The following is a 20,782-nucleotide window of genomic DNA, read 5'->3' on the forward strand; positions in this document are numbered from 1 at the left end:
AGTTTGGAGAGGAGGTTTGGAGGCCGAATTTGGTTGTTATATCCCCCAAAAAAGGTGGCTGAGGGGAGGTGAGCAGGGTGGCGGGGGTCAGTGTAGGAAAAAAAGGGGGACATCTGTAATACTTTCAACAATAAAGATAAATAAAAAAGAATATGAAATTATTTCTATTGTCCAAGAAACATTTATAAATATTGATCATATTTAGTGCTAAAAGACCTTGATTTAATTCCCAGAAGCAAATATTGCTGAGGCCTTGTTCTTTGATAATAAACAATAAAATTAGGAAATTTATGCATGAAAAAGTTAGTCAGTTACATTTAGAAAATGATGACAAAAAGCAAATTACCAAAGCTTTTGTGAGGTGGTAAAATGATACATTCTTCATCCTTAAATGAATCAAAGAAACTAAATCTAGTACATACTCACTTATAAGCACACGCATACACAAAATTTAAAGAAAGTAAAATAGAGCTAATAAAAATAACATTAAAAATTAGAAAAAAGTAGAATTAATGAGTAAATCCAAGAACTGGTGCTTTACAAAAACAAAATATGAGATATGTTTTTTGAAAATCTAATCAAGAAAATATAGAAGAACAAATGAGACTAGAAAGATAAATCCATATGACCATAGATGTGTAGATTTAAATAATTAAAAAGCAAATTTGCACAGTTATATGTAAATACATTAGAAAATCTAAAGGAAATGAAAATTTCCTAGGGAAAAATTTGGTTAAATTCAAGTAAATGAAATATTGAGAAAGAAAATGAGAAAGTTTTTAAAAAAATTCTATACCAGAAGGCTCTGGGGCTATCTTACTTTCCTAATTAGTTTATATTTACAAAAAATATAATTAACATGTTGTAGGACTTAGGAAAAGATGAAAAACTACTGTTACGGTAATTTCACTTCAAAGAATCTATACCAAGAGAACCATCCGAAATGTTTGCATACCCAGTCATACTTATCACAGCATTATTTATAATAATTAAAAATGAAAAAAGGTCTAAATGTACAGAAAAGATTATGTAAATGATGATACATCCAAATTGCAGTATATTTTGCAGCCATATAATTGATGTTCCAGAAAAAAGGTTTTAAGGGTAGGGGAAATGATTATACTATATTAGGTGGTAAAAAAATCAAAATGCCAGTTACCAACTTTTAAACACAGTACTCAGAGACTATCAGTAGGTAAAATCACGGGTAGTTTTTGTTCTCCTTCTATACGTTGCTGCCTTTTCCATGTTAACAGTAGTTAAAAGGAAAAGAAATTCGATGACGTATCTTCAAGACCCTCTGGTTCCCCAGCGGAAGTCACTGATACAGGTCCAACCCATCCGGGGCAAAATCAGTGATTTACTGCTTACCGATCAAAGTCCCGAATGTTTGGCAGCGCGAATACAGCAGCCGGCTCTGCACTAATCTCCTGCTCTTCCTCCTAAGGCCAACCTGGCCAAGCAGGAGGGCCGCCTGGCAGTCGCCAACGCTGAGCTGGGGAAGGCACAGTCACTGCTTGACGAGAAACAAGCCGAGCTGGATAAAGTACAAGCAAAATTTGATGCAGCAATGAATGAGAAAATGGTGAGATTAACTACTCACAACGCACTGAGATGTTACACAAGTATGTGTTGTGTTTAGAAATTAGGTAAATGTTTATGACAAAAAAAATTCACCCGAATGCCCCTACTCGCTGGCAACATCTACTGATTTGGGATCTTTGATACTTCAAGTTTTTTTTTTTTTAAATAACCATTTTCTGTAAGAGGAAGCTGTGATGTCATACCCAAAAGAACTGACCTTGGAGTTAAAACACTGGGTATCAGGTCCAGCTCATGCACTTTTTATTCATTGTGCAGTTGAGGGCAATTGACCTCAATTATCTGTCTGTTTTAGCTGCAGCAGCCACACCACTGTGTCTATTTCTACCAACGGACGTCATGCCTTCACTTAGGTGACACCTAGACATAGCAATTCGGAGGGGTTTTAGCTATTTATTGCCTTTTCTTTTAATAGAATTTGTTTAATTATAAGTTTATATGATTTAATTTGTTAATAATGGCTGTTTACCAGCCCACACATTCCCTGCAATGGTAACAATTGGCCATTGTGAGTGGGCGCAAGTTGCCTTGGTGAACTGCAGAGAACTCAGAATTATTATTAAATCCAAGACTCAAAATGGTATATTTTATTGATTTGAGTCTATTTTGAAAATAGTTCTTAGAAATACTATTTTAACTTATGTGATTTGGATTCCCACAAAATCGCTTTTCCTGAAATCTTGTAATGCAAAATAACCGTATGCTGAATATATTACCAGAATGTAATATGTGAAGTTTCACTTACACTGTATTTTTAGATGATCTTTATTTTGCACATTAAGAAACTCCTCCATGTATTTTATGTGTGCGTGTAAAGGATGTTTAAGCGGTTTCCAAGTTCTCTGAGACCCTCCTTTGTGCACGTAGGACCTGCTCAGCGACGCCGACATGTGCAGGAAGAAGATGCAGGCGGCGTCCACCCTCATCGACGGGCTGAGTGGGGAGAAAATCCGGTGGACTCAGCAGAGCAAAGAGTTCAAAGCTCAGATTAATAGGTATACCTTTCAGTCTCTGTTATATAATGTCCGTAGTCACCACCCCAAACGCCACCTCTTTGTGACATTGAGAACAGAGACTCCACCTCTGAACCCCAGGGCCTCAGAAACTGCTGAAGGTGCCCACTCCCAGTGAAACAGAGAGGGAAGACAATTCTGTGAAACACCTTTCATCTCAATTTTGGTTCAGCAACGTGGGTTTGCAGCACGAGATTGCTTCTGATATGGTTTGGATTTGCCAGAACAATCTATAGGCTAGCTCCTCTGCTCTTCACCACTGGCGTGCTCAGAAAACTTAGAGGGGGGAATGAGAATAGTTGACCCAAGACTGATTCTGAACAGGGCCAGCCAGGGGACGGGAACAGGGAACCTTCCTCCTCTGGGAGGCAAGGCTCTGGACCCGTGGACCTCGGGAGGACCCTTTGTCTCGCTCCCTGACCTTCCCCACCTGTGGCCACTGCTTTCCCACGGTCTCTCCACATGTGGCTTCCGAGTGCAGGGAGCAGAGAAGGACTGCACCTGGAAACAAAACCAAACCGCACCGAGGCCTGTCCGACGCCTCGTGGGAGAGCTCGCACAGGCGTGGGTGACCCGCTTTGTGTTTTCTCCTGAACAGGCTCGTGGGTGACATTCTGCTGTGCACTGGATTCCTTTCCTACCTCGGTCCTTTCAATCAGATATTTAGGAACTACCTGCTTAAAGATCAGTGGGAGTTAGAGCTGAGAGCACGGAAAATTCCTTTCAGTGAAAACCTGAATCTTATTTCCATGTTGGTGGACCCTCCAACGGTAAGTGTTCCTTTCCTCCCAGTATTATTTGAATGTCAGTCTCGATTTATTTCTCACTAGGCAATCAAGGTACACCGAATCTGTTTGTTTTCATTTAATTGAAAAGATTGTTTGCAAATGCCTAAGAGCTCCAACAATGAATTTTCTTTGTCGTACCGAAGTTCCTGGACATTTAAAGAAACCCTGCTTTCAAATGAGTACCAGAGCACCGCTGTGAACTAAAAGGCCATGTGTGAGCTCCGGGCTTGCTGGTACCGAGTTCTCCTTAGATCCTGTCAGGTCTTACCTCTGTCCTATTACAGCACTCTCTCTCTCAAACATTTTAGACGAATATGGACATTAGGTCCCGTTATTAACCTTCCTTCGGTCCTCGGCCGCCCTCTGTCAGTGTCCGACAGCAGCACACAGCGGCACGTTCGGTGTTCCCGAGTAATGGGGTCACCTGCTCACCAGCCTGCCTGGTGGGGAAGTTGCTGCCTCTCAGTTCTCAGGGTGTCCTGCAGAACTTCGGTGGCGGCCAGTGCTTTCCAGGCCATTTGTATTCATGAGCCGCGCTTCTGATGTGTGAATGTGCTCCCCAGTTGCCTTAGAGATGCCATGCTATTAATTTCATGTTATCTCTACTTAAAAGTTAAGAATTAATCTTTCCAATTCAAACAATGTGGAGCTGGCCCTGACAGGGACCAGATCATGTTTTGAAGATACAGTGGGTCACTGGTGAGGCGAAGTGGGCCAGGATGTTCTTCATTAAGCACGGCCTTTGAGGGTGCGGGATGATTTAACCCGGGTGAGGCGCGTTGGTTGGCTGGATGTCGGGTGATTTTATTGACATGTGGAGGCAGGCTGGCAATTCCCTCTTAATTTGGAAAGGAAATATATATATTTTTAATGTCATCAATGAGCTCCCGCGGACATAATATCTCATCTCCCCTAACTTCTCTGCCTCCGGCTATGCAATCCCCGTGCAGAACCAAAGGGCAGGAAGGGGAAGTTTCAGAGGCCTATCCTGGGGTTTATTTTCTCTGACATCTCATCACCGGTATTCATTATCTCTGCCTTCTGCAGCCAGGCTGGATCCCACCCGCAAAGCCAGTGTGGCCCTGGGTCAAGCCCCTGTGTGACCGAGGGTTCAGCAGCCACGCTTCGTGCTCTTGGTATAGCAACAGCCCCGTACGAGCACGCAAGTGCAGCACGCAGGACTAGACTTGGTCTTGCATTGTTAGAGAGAGGACTCATTGCATGATGCAGTTGTTTAAAAAATCGTAATATTCCTCGGTTCACATTGACAAGTGTGGGGTGTTTTTCTAGGTCCCTATTGCATACTCTCAATGGGAAAATATATGTCCAAATTTTAAATTAGTTTATACTGTAGACTTTTAATTACTAATGAAAGCGTTCTTGTTCTCCGCTGAATGGCCACGTCCACTTCCTGTTGTGCAGATTGGCGAGTGGGGGCTGCAGGGACTACCAGGAGATGACCTCTCGATTCAGAATGGCATTATTGTGACAAAGGCCACTAGGTACCCGCTCCTCATAGATCCGCAAACTCAAGGCAAAACTTGGATTAAATCGAAGGAAAAAGAAAATGACCTGCAGGTATGTACCATTCGGCGCAGGGGACAGTGATCTTGAAATCATGCAATTTTCCCAAAATTGCCATTGAACAGGCACGGAGCTGTCATTTCTGTAACTGTCTGCTGATTGGCACCCTTGGGTTTTGTAACAGGGATTCGGGGCACAGCTTTGGCTGTTTTGATCTCTGTGCTCTCTTGATGGCAGCCCCCTCTCTGTGCATTTCCCTGGCTCTGTGGCTTCGCCAGTGTTGGACGTGGGTGTCATTCAGGGCCTTGGGTCTGGGCTCACAGGAAAGCCGCAGAAACACTTGTGATTTAGGCCACTTGCGCCACCTCCCTCAGACACTGGGTACTACATGGCATACTAGAGTCGCTATTGGAGTCGAAGTCCAGTAAGGTGTTAATTTTAGGCAGCGGTGGACAAAGGGCAGGGTTCCAACGCTCCTGACTCCCTGGGGGAGCTTGTTACCATTGATATTTCCATGCAACCGCAAAGATATTTCTACAAATGAGAACGTCTTTCTCCACCTGCTGCCCATTGCAGTTAAATCCCAGCTAGAAATCTTTATTCTTCAAAGTCCACATCCAACGCTACCTTTGTCAAGACCTTCTGTGTCCTCAGCTCAGGACAGCTGGTGCTGATGCCTCGCACGGCCCTGTCATATTTCTGCTGCGGACTCAGAGTCTGTCTTGAATCACTGGCCTCGGCACGTTTGACTTTTGTCTCTTCTGTACCACAGACTTCTTGCGGACCAGGTTCATGGTTTTACCCCTTCTTTATATTTTCTGCACACTTCTTTATATAGAATATATAAATTCTGATATTTATTGAATTTAAAGGAATGAATCGAAGTGCATCATCATTACAAGGGAGAAAAAACACAGAAGAATCGATCATGTGGTTGTCTTGATAAATGCAGAAAAAAATACTTGGTAAATTCAACACCCGTTCATTGTAGAACTTCCAGAAAACTGAGAATAGGGTGTCCTATAAAGAGCCTTGACAAACAGCCAACAACAGATACCGTATTTCATGGTGGAATATTGAAAGCTTTCTTCCTGAGATCAGTGCTGAGCTGCAGGTGGGCACTGCCTCGTGCTCAGGTGTATCCCCGAGGTTCTCCCACCCCCGATACCCCGAACACAGGGCATCAGGCTGTGTTTACGGAGACAACCCAGAGAAACCCTCGGGAGGATGAGCGTGGACGTGGAGGGGAGAGCTGAGGAGCATGAGGGCGGAAGGCAGCTGTCTCCTGAGCTCGGCTGTCGGGAGCAGCTTGACAGTAACTCGTCCCTGTGCCCGTCCTCCTGCCTCCCCTGGCTCGTGCTCTCCCTGCTCATCTTCCTTCCTTTTCCTGATCTTCCCTTTGTCTCTCTATTTCGGCATTGAACTCATCGACAGTCTTCAGTAATGTCCTTCCTGGTGCAATCCAGACCCAGGAACCCTCTTGAAGAAGTATGAGGCATATGCTGGAGACACTTTTGCTTTTTAAAAATCATCTACTGCTGGAATACAAGCAGATAGAAGTGTATTCGCCTTACTTGGAAGACATGACTTTTCTGAATATGTGGATTAACACATGAACACATACATGAAAACAAAGTGAAATAAAATTAGTATTTCTCGACTTGAGAAGGAAAAAGAAATGAAAAATGAAGCACCTTATACATGTTATATGTCTGGGCTGCAAACCACCTTGGCCACTTTGCCAAGGCCACCGTCAGGGTCCTCTGCAGGACCTACAGTTTGGACTTCTGGAAAGAGAAGGTATTCACCTCGTAAAGACCCAACACCTCAGTCCCTCTGCAGACAACCCAGGCTCTGGTGGCATCTACCACTTAGTGTTTATGCACAAGAAAAATCAAGTGAATGAAACCTGGAATTATGACTGTAAGATATGATTTCAAGTTTATGGAATATGTTGAAGATGGCAAAAGGTGATCTTAAATACATCGACAATTTGAAAATTATTATTTCTCAACTTGGTGTGTCAAGGCTCTCCAAAGAAACAGAAATGATAGGATATCTGTACACGGACATAGAGAAAGAGATTTATTGTGAGAGACTGGGATTATGAGGCTGAGAAGTCCCACAGTCTGCTAGCTAGAGGTCCAGGAAAGCCGGCGGTGAAGTTCTAGTTCAAACCCAGAGGCCTGAGAACATGGGAGCCAATGTGGAAGTCCCATCTGAGTCTGAAGGCCCAAGAGTCAGGAGCCGATGTCCACGGGCAGAAGAAGGATGTCCCAGCTCAAGCAGAGAGCAAATTTACCCTTCCTCCACCTGGTTCTCCACAGAGCCATTGCTGCCCCCCACACTCGGGGCGGGGGTGGTGGTGATCTTTACCAGCCTACCAGTTCAAATGCTAACCTCTTCTGGAAACCCTCACAGATACGCCCTGAAATAACGTTTGCCGGCTACCTGGGCATCCCGTAGTGCAGTCAAGTTAACACGAAATTAACCATCCTACTTGGGAAGGAAATCACAAAAATTGAATTTCCTCCTTGGGAAATAGAGCAGGACAATTACATTTCGTCGTATTGGAACCTTGTTTCATCTTGTTTAATACGCTAGCAAAGGCTCTGCTTGGATCCCTCCACCTTATCAGCCTGTAGTGCGCCGTCCACGGCACAGCCTCCGTGGGAAAGCGATCCGTCCCGGGGAAATGCACGTGCAGGACTGCTGGTCTTAGTTATTTCCTTTTTAATCAAAGCAGGGCAAAGGTAGATTTACTTAATTTTTCAATCCACTTCTTGTTTCCACAGCAAGTGAGAGAGAGTTTTTAACCCCACTCTGCTGACAGCCTGCTGTCCCAGCGGGTGTTCCGTATGCCTGGCAAGCAGCTCTCACTGCAGTGCGAAGGCAGTGGCTGGGTGCGCAGGGCGGACTGTAAGGTCGGGGGGCGGACTGTAAGGAGGTGGAGGGCGGACTGTAAGGAGATGGAGGGCGGACTGTAAGGAGATGGAGGGCGGACTGTAAGGTCGGAGGGCGGACTGTAAGGAGATGGAGGGCGGACTGTAAGGTCGGGGGGCGGACTGTAAGGAGGTGGAGGGCGGACTGTAAGGAGATGGAGGGCGGACTGTAAGGAGGTCGGAGGGCGGACTGTAAGGAGATGGAGGGCGGACTGTAAGGAGGTGGAGGGCGGACTGTAAGGAGATGGAGGGCGGACTGTAAGGAGGTCGGAGGGCGGACTGTAAGGAGATGGAGGGCGGACTGTAAGGAGGTCGGAGGGCGGACTGTAAGGAGATGGAGGGCGGACTGTAGGGAGGTCAGAGGGCGGACTGTAAGGAGATGGAGGGCGGACTGTAAGGAGATGGAGAGCGGACTGTAGGGAGATGGAGGGCGGACTGTAGGGAGGTCGGAGGGCGGACTGTAAGGAGATGGAGGGCGGACTGTAAGGAGATGGAGGGCGGACTGTAGGGAGGTCAGAGGGCGGACTGTAAGGAGATGGAGGGCGGACTGTAAGGAGGTCGGAGGGCGGACTGTAAGGAGGTCGGAGGGCGGATTGTAAGGAGATGGAGGGCGGACTGTAAGGAGATGGAGGGCGGACTGTAAGGTCGGGGGGCGGACTGTAAGGAGGTGGAGGGCGGACTGTAAGGAGATGGAGGGCGGACTGTAAGGAGGTCGGAGGGCGGACTGTAAGGAGATGGAGGGCGGACTGTAAGGAGGTCGGAGGGCGGACTGTAAGGAGATGGAGGGCGGACTGTAGGGAGGTCAGAGGGCGGACTGTAAGGAGATGGAGGGCGGACTGTAAGGAGATGGAGAGCGGACTGTAGGGAGATGGAGGGCGGACTGTAGGGAGGTCGGAGGGCGGACTGTAAGGAGATGGAGGGCGGACTGTAGGGAGGTCAGAGGGCGGACTGTAAGGAGATGGAGGGCGGACTGTAAGGAGGTCGGAGGGCGGACTGTAAGGAGGTCGGAGGGCGGATTGTAAGGAGATGGAGGGCGGACTGTAAGGAGATGGAGGGCGGACTGTAAGGTCGGAGGGCGGACTGTAAGGAGATGGAGGGCGGACTGTAGGGAGGTCGGAGGGCGGACTGTAAGGAGATGGAGGGCGGACTGTAGGGAGGTCGGAGGGCGGACTGTAAGGAGATGGAGGGCGGACTGTAAGGTCGGGGGGCGGACTGTAAGGAGGTGGAGGGCGGACTGTAAGGAGATGGAGGGCGGACTGTAAGGAGGTCGGAGGGCGGACTGTAAGGAGGTCGGAGGGCGGACTGTAAGGAGATGGAGGGCGGACTGTAAGGAGATGGAGGGCGGACTGTAGGGAGGTCGGAGGGCGGACTGTAAGGAGATGGAGGGCGGACTGTAAGGAGATGGAGGGCGGACTGTAGGGAGGTCGGAGGGCGGACTGTAAGGAGATGGAGGGCGGACTGTAAGGTCGGAGGGCGGACTGTAAGGAGATGGAGGGCGGACTGTAAGGTCGGAGGGCGGACTGTAAGGAGATGGAGGGTGGACTGTAAGGAGATGGAGGGCGGACTGTAAGGTCGGAGGGCGGACTGTAAGGAGATGGAGGGCGGACTGTAAGGTCGGAGGGCGGACTGTAAGGAGATGGAGGGCGGACTGTAAGGTCGGAGGGCGGACTGTAGGGAGGTCGGAGGGCGGACTGTAAGAAGATGGAGGGCGGACTGTAAGGAGATGGAGGGCGGACTGTAGGGAGGTCAGAGGGCGGACTGTAAGGAGATGGAGGGCGGACTGTAAGGTCGGAGGGCGGACTGTAAGGAGATGGAGGGCGGACTGTAAGGTCGGAGGGCGGACTGTAAGGAGATGGAGGGCGGACTGTAAGGTCGGAAGGCGGACTGTAAGGAGATGGAGGGCGGACTGTAGGGAGGTCGGAGGGCGGACTGTAAGGAGATGGAGGGCGGACTGTAAGGTCGGAGGGCGGACTGTAAGGAGATGGAGGGCGGACTGTAGGGAGGTCGGAGGGCGGACTGTAAGGAGATGGAGGGCGGACTGTAAGGAGGTCAGGGGGTGGACTGTAAGGAGATGGAGGGCGGACTGTAAGGAGGTCGGAGGGCGGACTGTAGGGAGGTCGGAGGGCGGACTGTAAGGAGATGGAGGGCGGACTGTAAGGAGATGGAGGGTGGACTGTAAGGAGGTCAGGGGGCGGACTGTAAGGAGATGGAGGGCGGACTGTAAGGAGTTCGGAGGGCGGACTGTAAGGAGATGGAGGGCGGACTGTAAGGAGGTCGGAGGGCGGACTGTAAGGAGGTCGGAGGGCGGACTGTAAGGAGATGGAGGGCGGACTGTAAGGAGGTCGGAGGGCGGACTGTAAGGAGATGGAGGGCGGACTGTAAGGAGGTCGGAGGGCGAACTGTAAGGTTGGAGGGCGGACTGTAAGGAGATGGAGGGCGGACTATAAGGAGGTCGGAGGGCGGACTGTAAGGAGATGGAGGGCGACTGTAAGGAGGTCGGAGGGCGGACTGTAAGGAGGTCGGAGGGCGGACTGTAAGGAGGTCGGAGGGCGGACTGTAGGGAGATGGCCTCGAGTACCGAATCTCTGGGAATCCTCACACTTAGGCCAGGGGAGGATCAGAGGAGAAGTAAGAGTTCAAAGCCAATTAGTTTGTGCAAAGGTCAACCAGCCCAGGGTGTCTATTCCAACTAATAATAAACATTGATCTACAAATGGGGGAGTCTACCAGGAGTTCAGAATTCTAATTAAAATGGTTTTCTTATATTTTTTGAGAATATTCTTTAAATTTTACAAGAATGTAAAGAGTGAGTGTATAGTCTTTGAGATTGGTCTTATAGTGAATAGCTATCATATTCCTCCATTGTGCCCCTGTTAAAATCCATGGATGGACACTTGGTTTGACTCAATATATCATTTCTGACAATCTTATGCTTCTTTATTATTTCTTTTTAAGTCACTCATTCATCTCACAGGCATCTTGAGCAGGTAACTGAGTATCACACAAATGCAAGTAAGTTACTGTGCTTTCTCTGAGTGACCGTGGCTATGTGAGTTCAAAAGGACCACCTTGATCACCACCCTTCCAGCCGGGGGCGGAGCTTGCTTCCTCCCCTCCCATCACCGAGTCTGCTACACCCCGTGGCTCCCACCACCGTTCTGGAAATTAACTTATGCTTGCTGCTTTTATTTCTGTAAACAAGGCTTCCCATAAAGCCTTCAGAATTCTTAGTCAACTCTTGGTTCCCACTGAGGGAGAGGCACATTCCTTGCGACATTTATAGAGTCATGAATTCCTCATTTCCAGGTGACATCTCTGAACCATAAATATTTCCGCACCCACCTGGAGGACAGCCTTTCCTTGGGCCGACCCCTTCTCATTGAGGACATTCGTGAAGAGCTGGACCCGGCCCTGGATAATGTGTTAGAAAAGAATTTCATCAAATCAGGCTCCACTTTCAAGGTGAGCTTTGAAAAAGACACAAAAGAAAGGAAGAAAGAACAATGGTGACATCTACTTATCTTTTTGAGCATAGCAGTATGGCAGTTTCTTTCAGGCATTTGGTATCCAGGAAAAAGTAATTCCCAAGCTCATACCCAGTGTTTCCTTTAAAAATGTATGGTATATAAACAGTGCAGGGGGAGGGCAACGCCTTGGTAGGAGCAGCCGTTCCGCTGAAACTAAACAATATATTAAGGAAGGACATTGTCTGGTCAAAATATAAAATATGAGTGTTACACACAAAGTACATATTTTAGCAACTCCAAGAAAATTGGTTTTGCAAGCCATATATACATCTATGCAATAAAACCTGTATTCCACTGGAGAAAGTGGCATTTTAATAAAGTCTATGGACATTGATTTGTTCATTTCTCTCTTTATTAACTTTCAGTCTGAATTCATGGACTTTGCTGGAAGCTATGGAATTGTGTTCCTGATTGTTGGTTATAATTGTTTTCAGAATGTGTCTCTTTTTGCATTGATGTTGTTTTCTACTTTTAGACTTCTTTGTTTTTTGTTTTGTTTTATTTTTATTTTGATGAATGACAATTTCTGGTTGAGTTTTTGTTGTTTTTTGCTTTGGACAACTTCATTTTATGAACATCAGTGAATAAGTAGAGAATACAGATTTTTCTCATTAAACAAAGAGATTTATTTAGAAAAAAATGTCTTCATAATGTGAATTCTCCTGTATGCTGTGATGGATATGCCAAAGCAGGTTGCAGAATTGCCGTTCCCGAAGGTCTTTTGAAAGACCCCCGATTCGTACCCGCAGTGTGAAGGCATGCTGCTTGGAGGGGCCAGTCCTCAGGATGGGGTTTCTAATCACATGCAGGATTAGGGTTAATTAAAATTTTAAGTCGTTTAAAATGTTATCATTTCCACCTGACTTTTAGACAGCAAAACCTGCTGTTTGTTTTTTTTTATTGTAGTGTTTAAGATAAATGTCATCTTTCTGGGAAAATATGTTGGTATTTGTTTTTTTTCTTTGAAAATCTCATGAACCTTTTCTGTTGCTAAGTAGGAAAAATAAGTTGGCATTTTTTTTTCTTTGAAAATTTTGTTAACCCTCTCTGTTGTTAAATATGCTTCAGATATGACTGAAATAGAAAAAGAAATGATACAGTCTATAAACAAGACAACTTTCCCAAGTAGGAAACAATTTTCTCAAGTGGAAAAAAGAACAGTCAAATCTTTAACTGAGTTTTTCTTTATTCAACATTTGTTTTGAATACATTTTTGAATTTAATTTGCTTGGTATCACAGCTAAAAACATCTTCAAGCAGGACCACAAATCTGAATCATTCTAAAGGGACAGGCTTTATTCTGTAAGATCAGTGATTAAAATTTTGCGACTTTCCTTTGCAACTCCTTCCAGTTTCACAGCACTGACCTTGGGTAAATTATTTCCTAAATTGAACCTGTATTCCTGTCCTGTCCTTCAAGCTTTTTTAAACTTTATATTTGAATTGATGTAGGTGAAAGTTGGGGATAAGGAATGTGACATCATGGATACATTTAAACTTTATATCACTACAAAGTTACCGAACCCCGCCTTTACCCCTGAGATCAACGCTAAAACATCAGTCATTGATTTCACCGTTACCATGAAAGGACTTGAGAACCAGTTACTAAGGAGAGTGATTCTAACAGAGAAACAGGTAATACAGCTCTCAAGGTAAAGAACTTTGACTTAAACTATAATAAACCTTTAAACTGCACTGAGAAATTGTTAAGTATATGGAGAAGAAAAAATAAAGTAAATCCTATTTACCTTTGTTGACATAAATATTTGTTTTGCAGTCTCAAGTCCTGTCAAGAAATCATGTAACTAACTCACCTCTCCTCCAACTTCAAACACACACACACACACACACACACACACACACACACACCCTATTTCCACTTCCTACATCTGTCTTTAAACCTTTGGGTATGTTGACTTTCATCTCTGTAGTTCTATGGATGGATGGTCGTGGGTGTACCTGAAAAATTCAATAAATAAATGATCCCGGAGAGAAAGAAATTGCTCTGAATGAGTATTAGTACCACTGTAGTAGTTTCAACTACTATAATCTAAGAATCTAGGGAGCCATACTTTAATTTTAATTAAATAAAATCTGTACTAAAGCAGGGAACTTATTTAAGTACAATTAAGGGTTCTAATAAAACAACAGACAACTTCCAACTGGATCGTTCTAAGAGATCGATACAAGTTTGAACTGTTAGAATAACTTTCAGAAAATATTAAATGTTATACGTAAAATATAATTGTATGTATTTGCACATACAAAATATATTTGCATAAATTTAAAGAAAGTTTATATTTTCTTCTGTAATTAATTCTAGTACTAAGGGTCCAGGGAAAAGGCAAAATTAGAAGTAGTGAGACCGGAGAGACTTACCACGGAAGGGCGAGGAAATGAAAGACAGAAGGCGGGACAAGGAAAGGGGGAGACAAGATCTGAATAGATGGACAAGAACACAGAGGAAACATTCAGAAACAGGAGGAGTGATGCTGACACCAAAGCTATAGAGAGACAGCGAACCAGAAGTGAACCCCGCCTAGTTCAGAGAGATGGTCCGCTTGGTGCAGGCCCTGGGCAGCCCGTCTGGTGAAGTGAAGGGGCACAGCCCGGCCTCCAGTCTCACTAGCTGCTCCAACACACAACCCAGGGCTCGTGCGATCCGGAAGGAGACTCCATTCCACTTCCACAGCCAGGCAGAGAGAGCATGGGCCCTCGGTTCACCATCTCCATCACCTCTTAGGGCCTCATGGTGTCAACTCTTAAAAACTAGTCCTTCCCGTGTGGTCTGCCTGGTGCTGGTGGTCTGCTCTGGGGTGACTCCTCACTGGTCAGGACCCCCATGCAGGCTGTGTTGCCTTCTGAAAGCAGCCCCTCCACCGTCTAAGGCGGGCTACATTCCACGTCCCCCTAGCACCCCACACCCATTCTTATAGGCCTTCGCTTCCTCTTCAAGTGCTACACTAAGATGCTCACACCAGCCTTGCTGGGAAAACCCAAAATGCACACGTAATCTGCAGGAGGCCATCCTGACCTTAACGTTTAACCCTCCTAACAGTCCTGCTCTGACACCCCGTTTTACAGATGGACAAGTGGAGACCCGAGAGAATAGGGTCTTCACCTTAGAGAGCACACAGAATGTCTACCTGCCAGACTCGTGGGTGAACTTGACAGGCCATGCTTGAAAGCTCACAGGCATCCACTATGCCATGACGCTTGCTTTTCCATATCACACTGAAAAGGAAGGTAATGGGAATTCGTTTTGTCCATGTGTTCCTATACTGCCACCCAGGGGTGACTATTTCAGTGAAAACAATCCATTAACCGTTCCCCTGCAAACACAGCCATGATCTCCATTGCTACCCCGTCAAATACGTACCGCAAACCCAATAGTGCAGTGGTAATGTGCACTTGTACACTGGTCTTGGAGCTGGAGAACAAGGGTATTGGGCTTTCTCTGCCAGTAACTAGCTGTGCACACCATATTGGGGAACTATTTGGAGTTAATATTTCTGGATGCTCAGATGTAAAAGAAATCGATGAACTAAATTCAGCACACTTCAGTATAACAAATATTCATTGGGTTAAGTCCATTCTCTGCAAAACCTTGAGATAAGTGTTGTCAAGAACACAAGAATGAATAGGACAAGTTCCTGCCCTTCGATGTACGGAGTGGAATTGGAGGGACATGAGCTATACACAGATTGTGACATGTGCCGTAGTAGATATACAGATGGATACTGTGCTGTGGCTTTTTTGTTGTTGTTGTTAATCCTCACCTGAGGATATTTTTTTCATTGAATTTTAGAGAGAGTGAAAGGGAGGAATTTGGGGAGAGAGATAGCGAACTATCAGTATGAGAGGGATGCATTGATTGGTTGCCTCTCCTGCACAACTCCAACCAGGGCTGGGGATCAAACCTGCAACCCAGGTACATGCCCTTGCCTGGGAATCTAACCCATGACTCTTCTGTGTGCAGACTGATGCTCTAACCACTGAGCAAAAATGGCCAGAGTATGTGCTGTGGCTTTTGATTGATGGACTGGTTTAGGAAGACCTTCTAAAAGTGGTGGAATTTCTGAAGCTGTTTTTCAAGAAACTTTCACAATAAGTAGTTTTAAACCACCTCTTATTAAAATGTTTTTATTGATTTTTGAGAGCGAGAGAGAAACATCGATGTGAGAGAAAAACATTGATTGGCTGCCTCCTGCACGCCTCCTACTGGGGATCAAACCTGCAACTGGGGCATGTGCCCTGACCAGGAATCGAACCGGGACCTCTCAGTCCATGGGACAACGCTCAATCCTCTGAGCCACACCGGCTGGGCTAAAAACACCTCTTAACACAATTCTGTGTGCAAGATGTGATTATGTAAAAGATCAGAAAAAAAGTGCTATAAAGAATGCTATTGAGACTATTTCAGTTTACTTTATATTTAGCCAAGAGTATTATATCCGTGTTAAATTCCCTGAGTTTGAAAATTGCACTGTGGTTGTGTAAGAAAATGTCTTGGAGTTTAGGTGATTTACTAAAGTGTTTAGGGATAAAGGGTCATAACATGAGCAAATGGTTCAGCAATAACGATAATAACAATAATGATAATAAATATCACATATAGAAAAATAGTGATAAAGCCATATGTTATTTGGTGAATCTAGGTGACAAGTTTATGAGAGTTCGTTGCAACTTTACTGAAAGGTTGACATTTTTCAAAATGTAATTAAAAAAATACACAATTTATGTAGGAAAAAAAATACCTCCCAAACAGCCGATTTAGCTCCTCTGGTAGAAGGAGCTGCAAAATGACGGAAAGTGGATTTGACCTGGTAACTGGCCATGCCAAGTCAGGTACCTGGAATTCCTCTAGGCAGATTCCAGGTGAAGAGCTCGCATTTGGCGTGGGCTGCCTCGTGGCTTCTTGATAATAAATTTCTTTGTTTCTACCACTTCGGACTGCAAATAAAGTTAGCATTTCTCCCAGAGGCAATGTGGGAACAGGGCCAAGAGTTGGGACATTCAAATTTAAATAAACTGAGAGCTGGAAAGAGAACCGGAGATAAGTGGGCAAAATTGTTTTAGCAGAGTAATGTCATGCATGCTAGTGTAAGTGTTATGGAGCCTTAATGCTACTGGGCATAATTTTACAAAAACTGTCCAGAGAAACAAAAATACAAAAAGATAGGTTTGACTAATGATAGTAATTTCTTGTTATTCAAAAGTCACTTTGGGTTGAACTTTCAAAAATTGATAATAAACACTAGTAAATTGGGTTTGCCGTAATAACGGGTAACATTCTGATGTTGTTCTGTGCTTCTTTGTAACAGGAGCTCGAGTCTGAGAGGGTTAAACTTATGGAGGATGTGACCTTTAACAAGCGGAAGATGAAAGAACTTGAAGACAACCTCCTCTACAAATTAAGTGCCACAAAAGGTACTGTGTTATCAAGACACAGTCAGAATGGGTTCCGAGTAAGGATTTCTTGTACCCTGTTTTCAGTGGCCCCCATGATTGCAGATGTTAGGAATGGTTGGGTTAACAAGTGAGGAGCTTTCCGTGTGGACATTAAACAGGGACCACAGAGAATCTGATTTTCGAATCAGCAAACAGGGTCTGAGCATCTGAGAATAACACTGTTTTCTTGATGTAATTGCTCTCTCCCGAGAACAAGAAAGCTCCCGAAAGAGCCAGGTAACTCGTAATAGGCTAATTTGCTCACCCACAGGAAGTGAACGTGCCCCATCTAGGTGTGGTAGAGGGACTCTCTCAGTTGGTGCTGGAAGTTACCACCGCGGGTTGTGAGGTGTGCATCTGTGGTGGAGGCGCTTGGCACCCGGGGCCCAGCTTGCTCTTCATCCGATTGACCCCCGGCTTAGAGGCCAGCGTCAGGCTCTCCTCTGGGCAGCCAGATCGTCACACCACAGCCTGATTCGGGGAGGTGCTCTCTCTGAACATGTGAACACATTTTATCCCAAGGAGGTAACATCAACAGACGCCAGTGTTTCATAGTAGGCAGCTCACTGCAGTGGAATTTCTGCCATGTTGGAAGTCTAATGATGGATGCTTACCAGCAGCACTTTACTCCTTGGATTAAAACAATCTGAACCTTTCACAACTACCTTAAGGTGACCTCGAGGTCAAAGTCCTTTTATCTGCCTGGATTTCGTACCTGTGCCAGAGAAGCGTCTGTCTCCTGGCGCAGTGAGTTCTCCCACCAATCGGATACCTCTGAATATTAGCAGAGATCGCGAGGGCTCCTCCCCTGCCCCAGCCAAGGGTGTGCTGGCTCAAGGTCTCATCCTGTGGGTTAAGGCAGTGTGGACCTCTGCAGTGGGCCTAGCAGGCCCCTCGGAGTGGCTCGCACCCGCAGCACGGCCCACCCTGAAACTGAGACTAGGCCAGCGCACTGCTGCCTGCAGACACCATGGCCAGCAGCTCAGCACGTCCAGTGTCTTTTCGAATCTTAAAACTGGATTTGCTGTCACAGACGTGTTACTTCTATAGTTACTTCAACAGTGAAGGGTGAAACTAAAAGTAAAAGTGGGGTCCTTCTCCTGGTGAGACACTTTCGCCGGAGGCAGGACCGTTCTGCTCGAGCAGGAGCAGCGCCTGCGCCGTGCACCCGCAAGGTGCTGGGGAGCATTCGGGTCTGCGCCCTGTGAGCCCAGCTGGGCGGACGAGCGGTGACACTGTGAGGGGGGCCATTGGGGTGGTGATGGAGGAGACAGCCATTCACAGAAGGAACAGCTGGAACCCCTGGGAGGGGGCTGCCTTGGGAATGCAGGTGTCCAGGCCGCGGGAGGGACCAGCCCTGCAGGAACGCTGGGAAGGACTCAGGCACTGGATGGTGGTTGGACTGGAAGCCTCCGGGGCCTTAAGATTCTGCACTTCTTAAGGGCACGTACCTCAGTTGCAGTTTGTCCCCGGCCCTGGTTGGGTCATGCGGGAGGCAGCCACTCGATGGTCCCTTTCACGTCGATGTTTCTCTCTCTCTCTCTCTCTCTCTCTCTCTCTTTCCCTCCCTCCCACTCTGTCTGAACAAAAAATGGGAAAATGTCCTCGGGATATATATATATATATATATATAAAGTAAAGATTCTGCACTTCTACCTTCTACCCTGTGGGCTCCGAACAAGTGGCGTTGAAAATTATTGGGTGATTTCTAATCGGACGCACCAGTTTTCCACCCGTGCTCTAGAGTTTCTGCACACTTCCTGTTTGATTTTAGGCTCCTTGGTAGACGACGAGTCTCTCATCGGCGTCCTCCGAACCACCAAGCTGACAGCAGCCGAGGTGAGCGAGAAGCTGCACGTGGCGGCGGAAACGGAGATCAAGATCAACATGGCTCAGGAGGAGTTCCGGCCTGCGGCCACCCGCGGGAGCATCCTCTACTTCCTCATCACCGAGATGAGCATGGTCAACATCATGTACCAGACCTCCCTGGCCCAGTTCTTGAAGTTATTTGACCAGTCCATGGCCAGGTGGGCCTCGGTTCCCTCCCCCCCAGAGCAGTAACTTCAAATGTTGCTTTGTATTCCCACTTCTTTGCTTTTTGAAATGTATTGCAGATCTGAGAAGTCTCCGCTCCCTCAAAAGAGAATTACAAATATCATCGAGTACCTGACCTTCGAGGTTTTCACGTACTCGGTCAGAGGCCTGTACGAAAACCACAAGTTCCTCTTTGTGCTGCTCATGACCTTGAAGATCGACCTCCAGAGAGGGATGGTGAAGCACCGAGAGTTCCAGGCGCTCATCAAAGGTGAAGGGTTTGGACCGGGGGTGTGGTGTAGGGGTACTGCTCATGGCCGCTGCCTGTGTGCTGTGGACTCCGTGTTACCACACGGGAGAGCAGTTGTGTTCTAAGGAAAGTGATGTGCGTGTGCCCTTCCTTCCCGACTCCTGTTACCGCGCTCTGTCCGCTCAAGGCAGCTGATCTGAGGTCTGCGTTCACTCGGTGGCTTTCAGTTGTGTAGTTAAGAAAAGCTTGGCCGTTGCAGCCCGTGTCAGGGGACCCTGACGCCGGAGGGCGGCGAAGTGATGCCGGTCCTGAGCTCTCCCGTGCGGGGGGCAGGTCCTGGGCAAGGTTGTGTAAGGACTTCCGAGGCTGTAAAAACGGTGACACTTGCATTCACATTCAAAGTTAATCCCGCTCATCGCGTCTCCCCGTGGTCAAGTAATAATGAAGACAAAAGTACTTTCATTCGACTCAGTAAACAAGTATTTACTGAGCACATGCTATGCAAACCGAGCATACTAGTGTTTGGGACACAAAGATAAACCAGACATTGTTTTAAGAGAAATAACAGTCTCATATTGGGGGTAAAAATAACTTTAAAAATAACTGCAAAATGAGGCAGAATAACCTAAGTGTGATAAGCGTCGGGTTTAAAAGGAGGGAGAGCTTACGTGTGCTTGGCGAGACCGATAAAAGCTCCTTGGAAAATACACCTTTGCAGGTTAGGCTGTGGATTTTTCAGATTATTTGATACATGGAGAAAGGTTTCAGTCTTTTCTTTATGTGTTTTGCTCTTTACATATAGTTTAATAAATCATTTTCTGGCTGCCCCCCGCCCCCCAAGAAAGTGGCATTTGAAATGGCCCCGAAGCACAGGTAGAGACAGAGCGTGAGGAAAGGCAGGAGTGGAGAACGCAAACTGGTGAGCCAGGATTCCCAGAGGGGGCTTCCTGATCTAGCGAGAAGCCAGGTGCTGGAGGGTGGTGATGCGGTCCTTTAGGAGCCTTTCGTTGTCCAGGAGGTTGCTCTGGCAGACAGGTGTAGGACTAGAGAAAAGAGGATCAAGGGAGCCTACTATATGCCCTCTCCCCCCATAGGCAAGGCATTCCTGGACTGGATCAGAGCCAAGAGGGGTCAGAAATTTGGCTTCTGGTCTGTGCAGAGATTTCCGGTCTGCTTGGTGGAAGGAGGAGCTAGTTTAGGAGTGTCAGAGTAGGGACAATGAATGTGACTCTGGGACCTGCTTTCAGTCGGCAGAGGCTCGGTTTTGTGGCTGTGAAAACAATCTCCAGATGTCAGTGGCCCACGCAGCAAAGGCAGACTTCTCCCCCGCGCTCTCCCACAGGCTTGTTGCGGTCGCCAGGAATCCAGACTGCTTTCGGAATTACTGTGGCAGAGGGACGGGACGTGGCAAATTGTGTGCTGGCTCTTAAAAGTTACCCCATAAGAGACACGTGTCACTTCCGCTCACATTTCATTACCCAGAGCAAGACCTGTGGCCACATCTAACTTGGAAGAGAGCAGGGGGTGCAGCTCTCCCCTGTGCTGGGAGGAGGGGCTGCGTGTTCCGTGGCCTTGGTGACGACACGGCCACGTTGGACAGGGTAGGACAGACCATGTAGAAGTCAGACAGCACAAAGGCAGGGCATAGACG

The 20,782-nt window shown here is 46.7% G+C and overlaps 1 protein-coding gene across 1 annotated transcript in view; it reads left to right on the top strand.

The window, feature by feature from the left end:
* The window catches only part of DNAH8 (dynein axonemal heavy chain 8), a 295,615-nt gene that overhangs the window by 206,536 nt on the left and 68,297 nt on the right, over window positions 1–20,782 (top strand). The window contains exons 68-76 of the mRNA XM_036248715.1: window positions 1,448–1,585; window positions 2,470–2,597; window positions 3,214–3,385; window positions 4,826–4,981; window positions 11,176–11,331; window positions 12,849–13,031; window positions 16,721–16,826; window positions 18,622–18,874; window positions 18,962–19,152. Coding sequence (XP_036104608.1) covers window positions 1,448–1,585; window positions 2,470–2,597; window positions 3,214–3,385; window positions 4,826–4,981; window positions 11,176–11,331; window positions 12,849–13,031; window positions 16,721–16,826; window positions 18,622–18,874; window positions 18,962–19,152 — 1,483 coding nt within the window. The remainder of the gene's footprint in view (window positions 1–1,447; window positions 1,586–2,469; window positions 2,598–3,213; window positions 3,386–4,825; window positions 4,982–11,175; window positions 11,332–12,848; window positions 13,032–16,720; window positions 16,827–18,621; window positions 18,875–18,961; window positions 19,153–20,782) is intronic.

This window comes from Molossus molossus, unplaced genomic scaffold (assembly GCF_014108415.1).
Source record: "Molossus molossus isolate mMolMol1 unplaced genomic scaffold, mMolMol1.p scaffold_m16_p_8, whole genome shotgun sequence".
In the NCBI taxonomy this organism is placed as follows: domain Eukaryota; kingdom Metazoa; phylum Chordata; class Mammalia; order Chiroptera; family Molossidae; genus Molossus; species Molossus molossus.